General features: G+C 41.1%; 1 protein-coding gene across 3 annotated transcripts in view; it reads left to right on the plus strand.

Moving 5' to 3' along the window:
• Positions 1 to 20,534, plus strand: part of SMG6 (SMG6 nonsense mediated mRNA decay factor) — a 759,224-nt gene that overhangs the window by 88,230 nt on the left and 650,460 nt on the right. For all 3 annotated transcript variants that reach the window (XM_053706210.1, XM_053706211.1, XM_053706212.1), the window contains exons 2-6: positions 6,844 to 8,536; positions 18,807 to 18,996; positions 19,254 to 19,364; positions 19,450 to 19,556; positions 19,667 to 19,745. In XM_053706210.1, the coding sequence (XP_053562185.1) occupies positions 6,844 to 8,536; positions 18,807 to 18,996; positions 19,254 to 19,364; positions 19,450 to 19,556; positions 19,667 to 19,745 (2,180 nt within the window). The remainder of the gene's footprint in view (positions 1 to 6,843; positions 8,537 to 18,806; positions 18,997 to 19,253; positions 19,365 to 19,449; positions 19,557 to 19,666; positions 19,746 to 20,534) is intronic.

Consider the following 20,534-nt stretch of genomic DNA (forward strand, 5'->3'; position numbering starts at 1 on the left):
CGTAGAGGGGAGGAGCTATATAGCAGCTCTGCTTGGGTGATCCTCTTGCACTTCCTGTTAGGGAGGAGATATAATCCCATAAGTAATGGATGACCCGTGGACTGACTACACTACAGGAGAAAGGAATTTATCAGGTAAGCATAAATTATGTTTTTTAAACGGTACCGGCGTTGTACTGTTTTACTCTCAGGCAGAAATTAGAAGAAGAGTTCTGCCTGGAGGTTGATGATCTTAGAGGTTTGCAACTAAGGTCCATTGCTGTTCTCACACATAACTGAAGAGTATGGGATAACTTCAGTTGGGGGAACGGTCTGCAGATTACCTGCTTTGAGGTATGCTCTGTACTTTTATTTCTAGAGAAAGGATAAGTTCTAGAAAATGCTGACAGAACCTTATGTATTTGAGGTAAGCTAGATGCAGTGATCATGCTTACAAAATATGGTAATACTCATGTTAATACTCATATTAATTAGTGACAAAACGTTAGTGACAAAACGTTTACATGTTTCATAAATGGGACGTTTTTCTCTCTGAGGGTGATAAGTCTTTATTTGGGGCCTAGTTTTCCACATGGCTAGTCAGATACTCCTAGGAGTATTTCCTTAAGGCCCCTCTGACATTGAGTACATGGTGGGAGGGGCCTATTTTCGCGCTTTAGTTGGCAGTTTTCTTTCAGACTGAGACATCCAGATTCCCTATAGGAGTCCTCTTGCTTCTGAGGACCACTATAGAGGGCTTATTTCTTCCCTAATCGCATTTGAGGGCAGCTAGGAGCCACAGCAGAACTGTGGCAAGGGGCTTAACTGTCTTTTACCGGTGGTTGACGTTTTTTAAATCCGGTTTGGGGGCTAAGGGGTTAATCATCCATTTGCAAGTGGGTGCGATGTTGCTTTAGTCCCTTACACACACTGTAAAATTTCGAAGACTTTACTACATTTTAACACTGCATTTTTTGCAGTTTAAGTGCTAGTTTTTTTTTCTCTTAAAGGCACAGTACCGTTTTTCTTTAATTGCTGTTTCACATTTATTAAAGTGTTTTCCAAGCTTGCTGGTGTCATTACTAGTCTGTTAAACATGTCTGACATAGAGGAAACTCCTTGTTCAATATGTTTAGAAGCCATTGTGGAACCCCCTCTTAGAATGTGTACCAAATGTACTGAAATTTCTATAAACTATAAAGATCATATTATGGCTTTTAAAGATTTATCTCCAGATGTTTCTCAGGCTGAAAAAAGAGAGGTTATGCCATCTAGCTCTCCCCATGTGTCAGAACCTATAACTCCCGCCCAAGTGACGCCAAGTACATCTAGCGCGTCTAATTCTTTTACCTTACAGGACATGGCAGGAGTTATGAATTCTACCCTCACAGAGGTATTGTCCAAACTGCCAGGGTTACAAGGAAAGCGAGACAGCTCTGGGGCTAGAAGAAATACAGAGCTTTCTGACGTTTTAATAGCTGTGTCCGATATACCCTCACTAGGCTCCGAAGCTGGTGCAAGGGAGTTTCTATATGAGGGTGACATTTCAGATTCAGGGAAGGCTTTACTTCAGCCCGATTCTGAAATGACAGCGTTTAAATTTAAGCTCGAACACCTCCGCTTATTGCTCAGGGAGGTTTTAGCGACTCTGGATGACTGTGACCCCATTGTAGTTCCAAAGAAATTGTGTAAAATGGACAAATACTTTGCAGTGCCTGTTTACACTGATGTTTTTCCAGTCCCTAAGAGGTTTTCGGAAATTATTACTAAGGAATGGGATAGACCAGGTGTGCCGTTTTCTCCCCCTCCTGCTTTTAAAAAGATGTTTCCCATAGGTGTCGCCATACGGGACACTTGGCAGACGGTCCCTAAGGTGGAGGGAGCTGTTTCTACCCTAGCTAAGCGTACAACTATCCCTGTCGAGGACAGTTGTGCTTTCCTAGATCCTATGGATAAAAAATTGGAGGGTCTCCTTAAGAAAATTTTTGTTCATCAAGGTTTTATTCTCCAGCCTCTTGCATGCATTGCTCCAGTTACTGCTGCAGTGGCTTTTTGGTTCGAGTCTCTTGAGGAGGCTCTACAGGTGGAGACCCCGTTAGATGATACCTTAGACAGGATTAAAGCTCTTAAGTTAGCTAATTCCTTTATTTCTGATGCCGTTTTTCATTTAACCAAGCTAACGGCTAAGAATTCAGGTTTTGCCATTCTGGCGTGTAGGGCGCTATGGCTTAAGTCCTGGTCAGCAGACGTTACTTCAAAGTCTAAGCTTCTTAACATCCCCTTCAAAGGACAGACACTATTTGGGCCTGGCCTGATGGAAATCATCTCTGACATTACCGGAGGAAAAGGTCACGCCCTTCCTCAGGATAGGTCCAATAAATTAAGGACCAAACAGAATAATTTTCGTTCCTTTCGAAACTTCAAGGGTGGCGCAGCTTCGGCTTCCTCTAATGCAAAACGAGGGAAATTTTGCCCAGTCCAAACCAGTCTGGAGACCTAACCAGACTTGGAACAAAGGGAAGCAGGCCAAAAAACCTGCTGCTGCCTCTAAGACAGCATGAAGGAGTAGCCCCCGATCCGGGACCGGATCTAGTTGGGGGCAGACTTTCTCTCTTCGCCCAGGCTTGGGCAAGAGACGTCCAGGATCCCTGGGCACTAGAGATTGTTTCCCAGGGATGTCTTCTGGAATTCAAAGGGTCATCTCCAAAGGGGAGATTTCATCTCTCACAATTGTCTGCAAACCAGATAAAGAGAGAGACATTCTTACGTTGCGTTCAAGACCTACTGGTTATGGGAGTGATCCACCCAGTTCCAAGGGAGGAACAGGGGCAGGGTTTCTATTCAAACCTGTTTATAGTTCCCAAAAAAGAGGGAACTTTCAGACCAATCTTGGATCTCAAGATCCTAAACAAATTTCTCAGGGTTCCATCCTTCAAGATGGAGACAATCCGAACCATCCTCCCTATGATCCAGGAGGGTCAATATATGACTACCGTGGACTTAAAGGATGCTTATCTCCACATTCCGATTCACAGAGAGCATAATCAGTTCCTCAGGTTCCCCTTCCTAGACAGGCATTACCAGTTTGTGGCTCTTCCCTTCGGGTTAGCCACGGCGCCAAGAGTCTTTACAAAGGTTCTAGGGTCCCTTCTGGCGGTTCTAAGGCCGCGGGGCATAGCGGTGGCTCCTTACCTAGACGACATTCTGATCCAGGCGTCGACTTTTCAAATCACCAAGTCCCATACGGACATTGTTCTGGCCTTTCTGAGGTCTCACGGGTGGAAAGTGAACAGAGAAAAAGAGTTCTTTCTCTCCTTTCACGAGAGTTTCCTTCCTAGGAACTCTGATAGATTCAATAGAAATGAAATTTTTTCTGACAGAGGTCAAGATATCAAAGCTTTTAACTTCCTGCCGTGTTCTTCATTCCACTTCTCGGCCGTCAGTGGCTCAGTGTATGGAAATGACCGGCCTAATGGTAGCTGCAATGGACATAGTTCCGTTTGCCCGCCTACATCTCAGACCGCTGCAACTTTGCATGCTCAATCAGTGGAATGGGGACTACACAGATTTGTCTCCTCTGTTAAATAGTGACAACAGATGCCAGCCTTCTGGCTCAGGGTTTGTGGACTCAGGAGGAAGCCCTCCTTCCGATAAACATTCTGGAACTCAGAGCGATATTCACTGCTCTTCAGGCTTGACCTCAGCTAGCTGCGGTCAGATTCATCAGATTTCAGTCGGACAATATCACGACTGTAGCCTATATCAACCATCAGGGGGGAACAAGGAGTCCCCTGGCAATGATGGAGGTTTCCAAGATAATTCTATGGGCAGAGGTTCACTCTTGCCATCTCTCAGCTATCCATATCCCAGGAGTAGAGAACTGGGAGGCGGACTTTCTAAGTCGGCAGACTTTTCATCTGGGGGAGTGGGAACTCCATCCGGAGGTATTTGCCCAGCTGATTCAACTATGGGGCAAACCAGAACTGGATCTGATGGCGTCTCGCCAGAACGCCAAGTTTCCTTGTTACGGGTCCAGGTCAAGGGATCCCCAGGCAGCACTGATAGATGCTCTAGCAGTGCCCTGGTCCTTCAGCCTGGCTTATGTGTTTCCACCATTTCCTCTCCTCCCTCGTCTGATTGCCAAGATCAAGCAGGAGAGAGCTTCTGTGATTTTGATAGCACCTGCGTGGCCACGCAGAACTTGGTATGCAGATCTGGTGGACATGTCATCCTTTCCACCATGGACTCTACCGCTGAGGCAGGACCTTCTACTCCAAGGTCCATTCAAACATCCAAATCTAATTTGTCTGCATCTGACTGCTTGGAGATTGAACGCTTGATTTTATCAAAATGTGGTTTCTCCGATTCGGTCATTGATACCTTGATTCAGGCTCGAAAGCCTGTCACCAGGAAAATCTATCGTAAGATATGGTGTAAATATCTTCATTGGTGTGAATCCAAGGGTTACTCATGGAGTAAGGTCAGGATTCCTAGGATTTTATCTTTTCTCCAAGAGGGATTGGAAAAGGGATTATCGGCTAGTTCCTTAAAGGGACAGATTTCTGCTCTGTCTATTCTTTTGCACAAGCGTCTGGCAGATGTTCCAGACGTTCAGGCGTTTTGTCAGGCTTTAGTTAGAATCAAGCCTGTGTTTAAACCTGTTGCTCCGCCATGGAGTTTAAATTTAGTTCTTAAAGTTCTTCAAGTGGTTCCGTTTGAACTTTTGCATTCCATAGATATCAAGCTTTTATCTTGGAAAGTTCTGTTCTTAGTAGCTATCTCTTCGGCTTGAAGAGTTTCTGAGCTATCTTCCTTACAGTGTGATTCCCCTTATCTGATCTTCCATGCAGATAAGGTAGTTTTGCGTACCAAACCTGGATTTCTTCCTAAGGTAGTATCTAATAATAATATCAATCAGGAAATTGTGGTTCCGTCACTGTGTCCTAATCCTTCTTCAAAGAAGGAACGTCTGTTACACAATCTTGACGTGGTTCGTGCTTTAAAGTTTTATTTACAAGCTACTAAGGATTTTTGTCAAACATCTGCATTGTTTGTTGTCTACTCTGGGAGGAGGAGAGGCCAAAAGGCAACTTCTCTTTCTTTTTGGCTGAGAAGCATAATCCGGTTAGCTTATGAGACTGCTGGCCAGCAGCCTCCTGAAAGAATTACATCTCATTCTACTAGAGCGGTAGCTTCCACTTGGGCTTTTAAACATGAGGCCTCTGTTGAACAGATTTGTAAGGCGGCGACTTGGTCTTCGCTTCATACTTTTTCTAAATTCTACAAATTTGATACTTTTGCTTCCTCGGAGGCTATTTTTGGGAGAAAGCTCTTACAGGCAGTGGTGCCTTCCGTTTAAGTTCCTGCCTTGTCCCTCCCTTCATCCGTGTCCTAAAGCTTTGGTATTGGTATCCCACAAGTAATGGATGAACCCGTGGACTGGAAACACCTTACAAGAGAAAACAAAATTTATGCTTACCTGATAAATTTCTTTCTCTTGTGGTGTATCCAGTCCACGGCCCGCCCTGTCACTTTAAGGCAGGTGTTTTTATATTTAAAACTACAGTCACCACTGCACCCTATAGTTTCTCCTTTTTCTTACTTGTCTTCTGTCGAATGACTGGAGGTGGGGGTTAGGGGAGGAGTTATATAGACAGCTCTGCTGTGGGTGTCCTCTTTGCAAGTAATGGATGAACCCGTGGACTGGATACACCACAAGAGAAAGAAATTTATCAGGTAAGCATAAATTTTGTTTTGTTTTTTCTACAAATACACCCCATACGTCTTGCCCTGGGGACCCCCATCACTAGTTATCTGGCTTCCGAGATGAAACCCTTAGATCTTATTCTCAAAATCTCATCCATAATCAAATCTTAAGGGATATTGGACAATAAGTTTAGCTCTCAACATGATAGCACTGATGACTAGAGGGAGGTGGGGAATAACCTCAATGATATATTTTTAACATGTATTAAGTGTTTAATGTGCCTTTATGATTTACATAAAGCCAATGTAACTTGTGTTAAAATAGTAAGGTGTATTACTTATTAAGACCCTGAGAGATGGAAGTATTGTCAATAAAGGAAAGGCTTAAAGGACTCTGATTTATAGCAATTCGAGTTTCTTCATTTAAAGGGACAGTCTACACCAGATTTTTTATTGTTTTAAAAGATAGATAATCCCTTTATTACCCATTCCCCAGTTTTGCATTACCAACACAGTTATATTAATATACTTTTAACCTCTGTGATTATCTTGTATCAAACCTCTGCAAACTGCCCCTTTTTTCAGTTCTTTTGACAGACTAGCCAATAAGTGCCTGCTCCCAGATAACTTATCGTGCACGAGCACAGTGTTATCTATATGAAATATGTGAACTAACACCCTCTAGTGGTGAAAAACTGTTAAAATGCAATCTGAAAGAGGTGGGCTTCAAGGTTTAAGAAATTAGCATATGAACCTCCTAGGTTAAGCTTTCAACTAAGAATACCAAGAGAACAAAGCAAAATTGGTGATAAAAGTAAATTGGAAAATTGTTTAAAATTACATGCTCTATCTGAATCATGAAAGTTTATTTTGGCCTAGACTGTCCCTTTAAGGGTTCACCCTAGTTTTGTTCACCTTGAATTCTTTACCGGTTTTGTGGTCTTTGTAACACTGATACACCCCTATAATAAATCTCCATGGCTTGTTTGGCATCCTCTCCCCTTTTATTATTATTATTATTATTATTATTATTATTATTATTATTATAGTACTTTAAAAAGTCTAGTTATAGTCATTATTGATAGCTATTTAAAATAAACTTGCCAAATTTGTTTGTTTTTTTTCTGCTTAAGTTGGCTATTTTTATTTGATTTTCCAGAGAATATGAAAGATTTGAAAGAGCATAGACAACGGAGAGACAATAGGCGACCTGATATTGAGATCTACAAACCTGGGCTCTCCAGGCTGAGAAACAAAGGTAAACTTGATGCATCTAGTGGTGAGCCAAATAACAGCAGTGAGAAAAATGAGGAGCCCTCTGTTCTAAATGGGATAAGCTCACCTGTAGATGCTAATCAAGAAGATATTTTAGCGCAGAATAGCCCAATCACTGGTAATTATGAAGGACAAGATCAGAAGATTAGTAAAAGAAACAAGAAGCCTGACCGACTTATCTACCAGCCAGGAAGACGCACACAGCCACCTGTGAAAGAATCTTTAAGTGAAACAGTAGACGAAGATTGTGTCAGAATGATAGGGCAAATCAAAATAGATGAGGGAAAGTTGGAGAAGTGCATTCTGAGGGATATAAAATCGTTAAATCATGGAGTATCCCAAGATGATAGGAATAAACCAAACAAAAATGAGAAGACTCGGAGAAGTGATAAAGATAAGAGTGTCAAGATAGTTGAGAATGTTTCCTTGGAGAAGCCTGGAAAAGATGAGAAAAAGTCTGGCTCCACCAAACGTTATTCACATTCTGACAAACGCAGGACCCGAACTAGAACTTGCAGCACAAGCTCTGCTGGGAGTAACAACAGCAGCGAGGAAGCTCTTTTAATGGAGGGAATAAAAAGACGCCAAGACCGTGGAAAGCCGTTTGGAGACCGACGAGAAAAGACACGGATGAAAAAACGTGTCTCTTTTTCCTCTACTGACTCTTTTGAAGAAGATAGCAGTGAATGGTTAGACGGTTCAAATCAAAACCGAGAACAGGAAAACAAGAGGCAGCAACCCACTGATAAAGTATGGATGGTTAAAGGAGATAGTGGGAGGAGGATGAGCAGCAAAGAAAAGAAAGGAGGGGATGTTCAAAGGGAATCTACTCCAGAGGGTACCCCTGATGGTGAACAGGTCATGAGACAAGGAGAAAAATCTAGCCATCAATATAAAACAAATAAATATATAGAAAAAGTGAGAGAAAAGTCTCCTGAACCACGAGGCAGAGGAAGAGGCATCCTGATCCTACCAGCCAACACTGACCTGTCCTCTAATACTGCTGGAACACTTGAAACAAATCACAGCAGCACAAAGCTTCTTTTTACTTCTGCAAGCAGCAAAAGTGCTCGTGGTCGCGGACGAGGTGGAGTAAACAGACGGTTGTGGGATCCAAATAACCCTGAACAAAAGCCAGCTCTTAAGAATCAGAACCAACAACTGCATTTTCTAGACACTGATGATGAGACTTCACCTTCTTCCCAAGGTGATTCTTACCAATCAATGCCACAGGCCTCTTACTACAAATTCCAAAACTCTGATAATCCATATTACTATGCCCGCCCTTCATACCCCTATTCTGGTTTCTCCATGCCATATTCTTTGAGTCCCAGTAATGTCATGTACCCAGGGTCATACTATCCTGGATTCCCATCTCAAGCTGGGCAATATTCATCAGGGTCATACCCTAGTACCCAAATGACCCCAGAGGAGATGGAGCAACAGGTAAGGACTATGCAGCAACAAGAACTGAATCGCATTTTAAGACTTGCAGATAACCAGGAGCTACAGCTTAGCAACTTGCTCTCTCGGGATGTTATAAGCACAGAGGGACTTGGCAAAATGGCACAACTTAGGTGAGTTATGGCCTCCCACAGCCCTACATCTTAACCTGTGTTGTGAAAAAAAATATAAATAATAATTTTAAACCAGGGCTTGGGAAATCCTGTGGTTTAGGGAGTACCTATTTTACTTCTTGATCCAAACTGCTTGAACTGTTCTTCTTATATCTGTATTCAAATACCCCCTTAAAGGCTTCTGGCTCTTATGTTGTATAAGTCATACCCATACATTGTATGCCATTTTACAGTGTTCCACATACCTTTTTGTTTTAGGGAGCTATAAGGTCACTTTCATGAACTTAAAATTGATGTCTTGCAAAATGTGCATGTATTCCCATTAAAGTGACATTTGAAAGTGAAATTGAAATGCACACTTTGCAATATGCTTTCATGATGTTACCAGCACTCAGAGCAAGGGTGTTGAAAAGCTTATCTGGTTAAGTGCATGAGTAAAGTTATTACACATTTTCTTCATAAATGGAAAGAGTCCACAGCTGCATTCATTACCTTTCGGAATTCAGAACCTGGCCACCAGGAGGAGTCAAAGACACCCCAGCCAAAGGCTTAAATACTCCTCCCAATCCCCTCATCCCCCAGTCATTCTTTGCCTTTCATCCCAGGAGGTTGGCAGAGAAGTGTCAGAAGTTTTCGATAGTCTCTTATGGAGGGTAGTACTCTAAGGCATGGGACTGGGGTTTTAAGTAGTCCTGTCAGCCTCTCAGTGAGAGCCTGGGTGAAAGTTATTGTCCGAAAATGCAGGGAGAGACTTTCTGCAAAACCATCCCAATTCATATTAACAGCTCCACAAGCAATCAGCGTTGACTAGTTTCGCTGCCTGCTTTTTTTTCATGGCAGAAGCTACGCTACTATCTGTCACACTTGAAGGGCCGTGTTCCTGTTCCACGGCGTAGATTCCGGTTAAATCATTTCATTTTCACCATGGATGTATTGTAATTACAACTGTTTTTCCAAGAGGGGCTACAACCTTTCTGGGATAACTTTAACATAGGCTCTCAGTGAGGCTCCTTTTTGTATCTAGGAATCAAGGGTTAATATCTCCTGAGGGGGTTATTGAACAGGGGGATTTATAATCATGTTTATGTGATTCTGTCTGCTACTGTGTAGTGTTGCTTCGGCTAATGGCTATTTTGGAACATAACGGCCTATGTCTAGTGACGTGGCCTTTACGGTCGGGCACGCTTTTTCATGGACTGCACGGTTTACCTTGTGACTTCATTTCCGCATTCCTGACGGCCTCAGGGGGTCAACCTTCGGGGCCGGTGTTTACTTTTGTCCCGGCGGAGGTATGTTGCGCCTTTTCGTTATAGACTGGCGTTACTTTGTGTTCTACTAAGGCACGTTTTTGGCGCTGCTGGATCCCACTCTTAATGGGTCTGGGGACTCTTAGTCTTAATCTTTGACTAGCTTGCATGCATAGACATAAGGGGATGAAGTAATCTTCTTTTTTTTTTTTTTTTTTTCTTTTAAATGTTTATTTATTTAACACAAAATAAGTGTACACATCACAGAAATCCACTTCTTTCTGCCACGCAGGGCTGAATATAACATCTTATGAAACAAAGCACGACAGATAACAAATACAAAAATGATTCGTTATGGAATATTGTCAACCCCCTTGTAAACCAAAACAAAGAAAGAATAGTACACTTATCAACATCCCCGATTCCATACACTCCTATTTTCTAATATTTTCCTCTTTTTGACTCAAATCTTGAATAACACCTGTTTGTACAACAACCTCGCTATATGTATAATTTAACAGAAGCAACAGATAACGCTGAAAAGCAAGACACATAAAATAAATGTATAACAACGAAAAAAAAAAAAAAAAAAAAAAAAAAGGTTCTTTCCCCGACCGGGACCTATCTCCCCCCACCATAGTCAGTCTCTTTCCAGCTCTCCCATGTTATGCCAGGATCGGGGAAAATGACCTGCCAATATCTGAAGTTGCATGTATGCAGTCTCGCTGAAAGGTTTAACCATCCTAACCTGCACTTCAACTGGAAAAGATAAAATAAATGTTCCCCATTGATTAAAGAACTTGGCTAACCTTTCATCTGAAACGTCTTGTAAGTTCCACTGTTCTTGTGTAAAATGGGTCATCAACGCGTTTTTAAGCTCATTCAATTTAGGTGCTGTTTTTGCCTTCCAGGCTCTCAGTATTATATTACGACCAAGAAATATAATCTGATTAATTAATTTGAAGTTTCTAGGGACAATTTGTGGTTGCACTAAAAAAAATATCTGTGTTGATTGAAAGTTAAAGTCTATCTTAAGCGAAGCCTGTATCCAATATTCTACCCTGCGCCAAAATTGAATAATCCTAGGGCAACTCCAAAAGCAGTGTAGTAAATCAGCGGTGTGAGAGGAACATTTGGGACACACCGTCTGTATCCTGTACCAATTGGTCAACCTAATTGGGGTCAGGTATGTCATAAAGGATAGTTTAATTTGAGTTTCTCTCCACGCCGTCAGTACCCAACTATTTCCAATTATTTTGAAAGTGTTCTCGATGGTCTGACTATTCACCGCCGGAAAAAACCTATTCCATTTTGCAGCAATGAATTCTCTTTGAAGAGCTGAAGGCCCCTGGTTCAAAAGGCTGTAAAATGGAGATATAGAATATAGGCCTCCTTGAAAGATATTAATTTTAGCTTGGAGAACCGAAAGAGTCCAATCTAATCCATAGCTTTGCCTTAACTCAAAGAAAAAATGTCTTAGCTGCAAATAGGCGTAGAAATCTTTGTTTTCAAGCCCAAATGTATGTTTCAGTTCAGCAAAGGTTAAAGGTGTGCGATTCACATCCAACATTTGGGCGACAAATACCAAACCTTTAGTAAACCATATCCTAAAGACTTTATCTGACAGTCCTGGTGCAAAGTTAGGGTTCCCCGTAATGGGTAGATAATTGGAGATATAAGGTGAACAGTCCGCGAGGGAGCAACATTTTTGCCATGCTAGAATGACGTACCTAAAAGTACTGAGCGAAAAAAGCGAGGATGGGAGAGCATTCATAGGGCAATGTAAGATAGCATCCAACCGAAAAGGGGCCACCAAAGCTGTCTCCCAGAGTACCGGCGAAACCTGATCACATTGCGTTAGCCAATCAACGGCAACCTTTAACCGTGCTGCCAAGCTATAAAAATGCAAATTAGGCAGGGACAAACCTGCAGCTTCTTTATTACACATGAGACGTGCGGCAGAGATACGCACTCTGGCGCCACTCCAGATTAAATTCGAGCATGCCCTGTTGTAATTTTTTATATCGCTATTGTGAATAGGGATTGGCAGATTTTGTATGAGATAGAATAATTTGGGGAATAGAATAGTTTTTATAAGTGTAACCCTAGCTGTTAAGGATATAGGTAAGTTCCTCCATCCATTCATCTTATCTATACACTCTAAAAAGCATTTACCGAAATTTAACTTATACCACTCCTCTGGATTTGCAGTTAACTTAATCCCAAGATAGGTTATCTGTGACGTCTCGATGAAAGGATGCTTAATATGACAATCTTTCCTATTGAGCCATAATAGCTCAGATTTAGTGAGATTGATTTTATAACCCGAAATTTTGCCAAACATTTCGATTACATCAAGTAAACAAGAAAGACTTTGTTCAATGTTGCTCAAACCCAAAAGTATGTCATCCGCATACATTAACAATATTAATTTCTGATCTCCAACCCGAATCCCCTCTAGTTGTTTCAGCAGTAGAATTGCTAAGGGTTCTAACGAGATGTTAAACAACAGCGGGGATAAGGGGCAGCCCTGACGTGTACCCCGTTGTAGAACAATCCGTTGAGAAATCTGCCCATTAATGAGTAAAGATGAAATAGGGGAAGAATATATTAACTGTATAAATTTATGGAAGTGTCCTGTGAAGCCGAATTGTACTAAAGTATAAAATAGATGTTTCCAAGCAATGCGATCAAACGCTTTTTCTGCATCTAATGTTAATAAGGCGAGGTCTACTGTGTCCCTATATCTTGTTGTTCTGAATTTGTTCCAGAAAAAATCTATCAAGGTCATGACTTTTCGTATGTTCCTGGAAGGATTTCTCCCTGCCATGAACCCTGACTAATTTTCATGAATAATTGCACCAAGGTGAAGTTTTAATCTATTTGCTAGAATGGCCGTGAGCAATTTATAATCCGTATTTAATACGGAAATCGGTCTATATGATTCTGGGAGATCTGGTTCTTTGTTTTTTTTAAGAATTAAAGATATCACCGCCGCAGCAAAGTATGGTGAGCAATTATTATTCCTGATGAAATAGAAATTAAACAGTTTTTCCAAAGCTGAAACAACATGTGGTTGAAGAATCCTATAAAATTCAATGGGAAGACAGTCAGGACCCGCTGCTTTGTTCGTTTTGGCAGACTTAATAGCTGCCACTATCTCTTCCATATCAATCGGTTTGTTTATCTCTGCTAGGCTTTCTGGGGATATTTTAGGAATCTGAATCTTGTCCCAAAATGCTGTCTGCTTTTCTATTGGATACTCTTCGGCAGTGTAGAGGGCACTAAAATAGTCAAAAAAGATCTTAGTAATGTCTGCGTTATTAGTGAACCTAGCTGTGCTAGATCTAATAGCTGTTATTGGGTTCCTATGATTCTTTTTAGTGAGCCTAGCCAAGAATTTGGCCGATCTCCCAACAAACCCTCCGTACAAGGCTTTTTGCCTCTGAATATCTAGGGCAGTTTTTTGTTTGATAAAAATATCACGTGCCGTTTTGGCCTCTATATATTTCTGCCATTTATCTCTCGTATGTTCATTCAGATATGTTCTGTACGCATTTTTTACTTGGTTACTTAGTTGGGTTTCTTGGTGTCTAATTCTTTTCTTAAGTTTACACATGTATGCTTTAATATTGCCTCTTAATACAGCTTTGGCTGCTTCCCAATATATCTCTGGCTTGTTTTTATAGTCTTTATTAATAGTTTCATAATCAGCCCATTGGTTAGTCAGCCAGTTCTGAAAATTGATATTATTCACTAGGTATTTGGGAAATAAAATATTTTGATTAGTAGTACTTCGACACTGCTGTGCATTAAGTGACAGTGTAATCACTGCATGATCTGAAATTGTTATATCCTTTATGTCTGCTTCCCATTCTGAACCAGTCATAGAATCTGCCATCAGAAAGAGGTCTATCCTAGAGAGAGATTGCTGGCCTTTTGCTAGACACGTGAAAGCTCTCACATCTGGGTTTTGGACGCGCCACACGTCTATTAACCCAAGTTGCGCCAGAAATTTTTTAAGAGTATGAGTCTTTCTATCGCGAACGACCTTATGATCCTTACTTACCCTATCAAGAATAGGGTCCGCTGTTAGGTTAAAATCCCCTGCCACTATAAGGTTCTGACCTATAAATTTATGGAGATAAAGTACCATCTTGTCCCAGAATGTCTTATCCGCATTGTTTGGCCCATAAATGTTGCAAAACACAAAACGAGTTTTGTTAATCGTGATTTCTGCAATAATATAGCGACCTTCCGTATCTATAGCTGACGAATCTATTTTGTAGTCTAGATTTTTGTTTAAAAGAATGGCTACTCCTCTTTTGCGTGTGTTAAACGGTGCCGCAATTACTTCCCCTACCCAATTAGTTTGAAGCTTCCCCATTTCCGAGTTTTTCAAATGGGTCTCTTGTAAGAAGGCGAGATCTGGCTTTATTTTAGCTAAATGTTTAATTATGGTCTTTCTTTTTATTGGGGAATTTATGCCACCCACATTCCAAGACGCCAGCTTAAGCATGTCTAACATATACCAGAGAGTAAACGGACTCGTGTCTCGCCCCTATCATCACATTTATATAACCCATATATTCGTGCAGGGGGAGGCGGGACCCGGGGAAAAAGAGAAAAAAAAAAAACAGCGCCATATACAATTTTATACAAAATCCAATGCACGTAACAATATTTTCCATTCTAAATACAGTTTACTAACTTCCCAAGACTTTTTGCGTTACCGTCTGCTAGTCACACTATGCCCATTTTTTTACAAAGAGACCTGGCTTCCTCACTATTATTTACCACATATAAAACCCCTGCCTTATTGATTAAAAGTTTAGCTGGGTAAACCAATCTTACACTACATTCTGCTTTGCTAAATTTGTCAAAGAAAGGGGACATTTCTCTCCGCTTGGCCCTAGTTTCTGCAGAAAAATCTTGAAAAATTGCAATTCTATAAGAGTTGATGACCAGAGAATTAAGTTTACGGTAATGGGACAAAAATAAAACTTTGTTTTGATAATTGACAAATTTAAAAATAATAGGCCTAGAATTGGATGAAGGGTTATTTTCTCTGGGTGCCCCAATTCTATGCGCTCTTTCTATCAGAAAGGGTGTAGGAGGAGGAGGAATCATGAGTGCCTGAGGGAGTGTGACAGAGACAAATTTTAATATATCTTGGAATTCCGCTGTTTCAGGAAGGCCAATCACTCTTAGGTTGTTCCGCCTTGACCTATCTTCGAGGTCTTCAACTCGCGCTTGTAGCTGGGTGATGGCCTTATCCTGAACAGAAGAAGCCGAACTCACAGCATTTAACCTGTCTTCCAGGTCAGACACCCTTGTCTCGACCTCCTCCATACGGGTAGTGAATTGTCTAATCTCATTGGAAAGATTAAAAATCTCAGACTTTATCTCTTGTTTAACTAGGTCTAAATGTGGAGCCATCATTTTAGCTACTTCCGCAGCAAACTCAGACATATCATTACAAAAATTCAAAACATTGCGGTCTTGTGAGGTGTCATGAAATGATTCTGTATTTTTAGAGTTGGCTCTCTTCTCTTTCGGTTTCGGGGGCATACTAGGCGAATAGTTTTTTTGTTGTGAGATAAACCTCTCCATTCACATCAATATATATGAATTAAGTGCTATTTGTGAATACCAACGTGAAGGAAAGAAAAAAAAAAAAATTTTTTTTTTGAAGCTTGGATAAGCTCTGTGCTTTGAATATGTGAAAAACGTGAAAAAAAAAAAAAAAAAAAAAAAAAGATCTTAGAGCTTAGTGAGCTCTGTATTGTGGATATGTGAAAAAAGTGAAAAAATGGGTAAGAGGAAAAAAAAGAAAAAAACTGGGTGCGGGCTGTTGAGAAAAAAAAACAAAAAAAAAACTTTGATGTGTTCTGTACTATTGATAAGTGAGAAAAATGACTAAAAGAAAAAAAAAGAAGGGGAATCACTGATCTCCTTGTGTGTGTAGGGGCTGAACTTAGCCAGTAGTGAGAAAAAAAAAAAAAAAAAAGGGTGCAAAAATCTCAGATCCAATGCACTCAGTGTGCCAAACTAGTGAACCTTAGTGAATTCAATGGGGAGAAAAAAAGAAAAGGGGGGAAAAAAAAAAAAAAAAAAAAAAAAACAAAAACAGAAAAAAAATTCTGAGAGCGAAAATTTGGCTCAAACCTCAATATGTTGCCTAAAAATTAGCAACAACTTCTCTCTTCCCAGGTTTCAAGCCAGAAAATTCACTGCGCCCAAGCGGTTGCATTCCGCCAACTCCAAGAATGTTACATGATATTTAACAGATATAGAAAGCTTTATAGAACTTAGTGTTGATATCTGACAAGATACTTTATATACACCGAACACACTTAGCAAAGTCTTTACAAACTATTTTCTAAATACATAGTTTCAGGGCCAAACATGAGGCAATTGATAGAGTAAAGTCTGCTCAAAGCGCTCTATTCCATGTGTGGTTATCCGGCCTTGTGTTACTCTATATGACGTTAAATAGCCTCTATTATGACTCTGTAAAGACAATTATTACTATCTTTAAGCAAAGGAGAGAGGTTTAGTGGGTGCCTGCAAGCACAGATTTTCCAGTCCCTCTAGAGTCACTAGAAAGTCTTATAGGGCCCAGACGCGATGTATTCTTCTTTGATTTTCAAGACTTTACAACTTGGGCTAATATCCTTCAATAGCCTTGTGGTAGCAGTATTGCCTTGTATATACTTAGTCCTTGGAAATTTCCAATGCCATGAATTTTCTGATATATTGCTGTACAAAAGATGCTAGGGCCCTAGCCCCTGATGTATTTAAGGCCTTAAAGACAAAACACAGTATTATCTAGATACAGGAGACCGGCAACAATAGCATGAGATCAATGAGGGTCACACCTGCAAAGTGCCAGCTCCCAGCGTTGCAGCCTGTAAGATTTCCTCAACACCGGCAATCACAATTTCTATTTCTGACCCAGGGACGAAAGATATAACGATATGTGTGGAGTAACTGCCTTCTACATATGCCTAAAAACGTGCCCACTTAAACAACTCATACAGTGGTACTCACCCCCCCGATATCTTCACGGCGTTATTTGAAACCTCTCAGTGAGCCTTCTCTTCCAAAGCGATACGTGCTATCTCTGGAGCTGCCACGCTGCTGCCACTTGCCGTATGCTGCTGACCACCACCAAGGCTCCTACAGTGCTCCGTAGAGCGGATGTGACGTCACTGTGCTACGCCGGCTTCCAGGGGGGATAGTGAGACGCTAGAGTCCGGGGTCGATTAACTTCTCCCTGCCAACCAGGCAGCTCCAGCCCAACAATCACCTGGACACTGCTTCACGGCTGCCGCCCGGAGCCTCCAGGGCGCACGACACGTGCCTCCCAACGCAGCACAGCCACCTTTCTGAGTCCCAGTCCCGGACGGATGGTCCACCTCTCACCTGGGTCAGAGCTCTTAGCGAGACGTTTCTGAAATAAGGTATTCCCTCTGCAGGGTGTTGTGTAATTTTCCCTTGTAGTCTTCGCCGCAGCGCTGCCTGCACTTCAATTTGTTGCCATACTTCTACTTCAGTTCTGTGTTTAAGGCTGGTCCCAACCAGCCTAAAAGGGTATATTGGACTTCCTTATGCCATGTAATGTCCTCGGGTAGGGTATTATATTCTCCCCACAATAAGGCTCTATGACTGGGACACTGATGTTACGGTGCTCCTCTCAAAGGAGAGCCTGAGCGCACTCCATTACCACAGCGCTCCGCCCACAGGAAGTCTAATCAAGTAATCTTCTTATAGTCTTTATTTGTGTATCCTGTTCCAGTTCTGAGCTTGGAAGTCTCGGACACCTGTTGCGCTGGTCCTGCGGGGCTCTCCATTCTTCCTGGGCGATAACCTACGAGTTGCTTTATCTTTTATCTTCATCCGGTGAGGATGATTTTTATTTGGGCTAAAGCTCAGGTTGTGGTGTGATGTTTCCTTCGGGAACTTTCTTCTCTGGAATTGATACTGGCAATTTTGTGGTCGCACTATTTACAAATGTCTGCCTTACTGTTTTTATCCCTCCATGTCGGGGAGACTCTATGTGGCCTTGACAGTGCTGGGGCCCTTGGTTTCAGGCTGGTCCTGACTGGGTACAAATCCTTCTGTCTTTGAGGCCTAGTTCAGACATGTGGCTCCTTTTTTATGTCCGGTTGGTCCGGTGAGGAGGCCTAGTGATCTCAATATAATTTGTGTGGTTTTATTTGTATTATTTATAAGCTTCAACTAGCATCCTTGAGGGTCCATAGTTGCTTAGGGGCGTGGAGGATTGGTTCAGTTCTCAATCACCTTTCAATCTAGTGGGCCGGGACTCCGTTGAGATCCGCAGCGACATGCTCAGTCGTTTCCGCTTTTTCTGGGAACTAGAGTGTTCCTTCCTGTTGTGGGTTGGAGTTTCGGAGGATTTAGGTCCTTTATACCGCCCTTCTTACGGTTTTGCCTTTCATTATCTCTTTGGAAGTGTCCTTTTAGGATTTGTTCCTTTTAGAGGTTCTCTTCCTTTGGGGTTGAGACTTTCTGGACTTAGTCTGGTTTTTCTGTCAGCTTTGGCTACTTAATTAGGAAGTGAAGGCCATGAGGCTCGGTCTTCATACCTCGGCAGAATGACTGGGGGATGAGTGGAGTGGGAGGAGTATTTAAGCCTTTTGCTGGGGTGTCTTTGCCTCCTCCTGGTGGCCAGGTTCTGAATTCCCAAAAGTAATGAATGCAGCTGTGGACTCTTTCCATCTGAAGAAAAGTAAATGATCAGGTAAGCATAATTTATGTTTGTAACTTTTATTAGAAGCTCAGAAATAATTTTAAATGAATTTGACATGCATTGTTGTGCATATTAGATTAAATCTGTTTGCTTTTATATGTCTTTATATCTCGATACCTCACTCTCCTAGATCTCAAAGAACAGAGTTTTCTTTTCATCTGTTCCATTTTTCTGGTAATGGAAAGAAGGCATAGCTTGTTATTGGTAATTCAACAACTCTTATTTTAAAATAGATTTCTTGATACAGGTCAGAGCTTCTTCAGCTGTATGAGCATTGCCTACTGATAGATATAGAGTTCTGCGATCAGCACAACGTTGATCAAATGCTTTGGAAAGGTGTCTTTTATCAAGTAATTGAAAAATTCCGTCACTTCCTGAAAGAACCTTCAGCTGAAAGTGAAGCCATCCGCAGAAAACTCCTACAAATCTTAGATGAAGTGAGTCTTAGAAATTATAGTTTATTTATTTTGCACCCTAATTTATAAGTGGGGTTTACAGTCATGTAATAAATTATTAGACAATGGTGGCTATTTAGTGTGGATATTTTTTAATGCTAGTATAAGCAGTATATTTTTAAAATTGATATGGCGATTCAAAATATGTGAATGTTTTCAGTCAACACCACCCCTGGGATATTGATGGTAGTTCGCTTTATTTTAAATGTGTGTTAATAAATTGTGATCTCTCCTGCTAGGGAACAGCTTTCTTTGATGGTTTGCTTCAGAAACTGCAGAGCACATATCAGTTTAAGCTAGAGGAGTATATGGATGGCATGGCGATCCGCAGCAAGCCTCTCAGAAAAATGGTATATAGTGTTTGCTTCTTTTCCTCAAAGAACTTTTTTTTCTTTCATCTACTTTGTAAGCTAACATGTCTTTTAATCCATTTAGGTGAAGTTTGCTCTGATAAGCGCACAGCGTTGCATGATTTGCCAAGGTGATATTGCCAGATATAGAGAACAGGCAGCAGACACAAGCAATTATGGTAAAGCCCGCAGGTAATGAGCTTTCTTCTCAAACTAGCTACACAAACCAAACTTGCCTGTTTTAATTGCATTTTCCAGTGCAGCACTTTTTTGCTCCACACCTGAATTTCTTTCTTTTACAGTTGGTATTTGAAAGCTCAACAAATCGCTCCAAAGAATGGCCGGCCATACAATCAGCTGGCCCTCCTGGCTATATATACAGTAAGACCAATATGAAATACTATTTGTGATCTTTAAAATAATGTTATTTCAGTTGATTAATAACTCCTGTAGACATATTCACCAAACCTAAACTACTTGTTTCTTAAGTTAAATGTAGAACATTCTCAATGCCACTAATATAAAGTTTGAAAGTCACTTATGCTTTTGATTTTGTCCTGTTGCTCTGGATAAAAAATTATTTCTTTCATGTAATTGACTAGAGTAATTGGCTAGTGACGTATGGGATATACAATCCTACCAGGAGGGGCAAAGTTTCCAAAACCTCAAAATGCCTATAAATACACCCCTCACCACACCCACAATTCAGTTTTACAAACTTTGCCTCCTATGGAGGTGATGAAGTAAGTTTGTGCTAAGATTTCTACGTTGACATGCGCTTCTCAGCTTTTGTTGAAGCCCGATTCCTCTCAGAGTACAGCGAATGTCAGGGGGACGTGAAGAGAGTATCACCTATTGAATGCAATGATTTCCCTAACGGGGGTCTATTTCAAATGTTCTCTGTTATCGGTCGTAGAGATTCATCTCCTACCTCCCTTTTCAGATCGACGATATACTCTCATATACCATTACCTCTACTGATAACTGTTTCAGTACTGGTTTGGCTATCTGCTATATATGGATGGGTGTCTTTTTTTGGTAAGTATGTTTTTTATTACTTAAGACACCCCAGCTATGGTCTGGCACTTTATGCATTTATATAAAGTTCTAAATATATGTATTGTACTTATATTTGCCAGATTCATGTATTTCCTTGAGCAGACTGTCAGT

The sequence above is a fragment of the Bombina bombina genome, chromosome 3 (genome assembly GCF_027579735.1).
Source record: "Bombina bombina isolate aBomBom1 chromosome 3, aBomBom1.pri, whole genome shotgun sequence".
Lineage (NCBI taxonomy): Eukaryota > Metazoa > Chordata > Amphibia > Anura > Bombinatoridae > Bombina > Bombina bombina.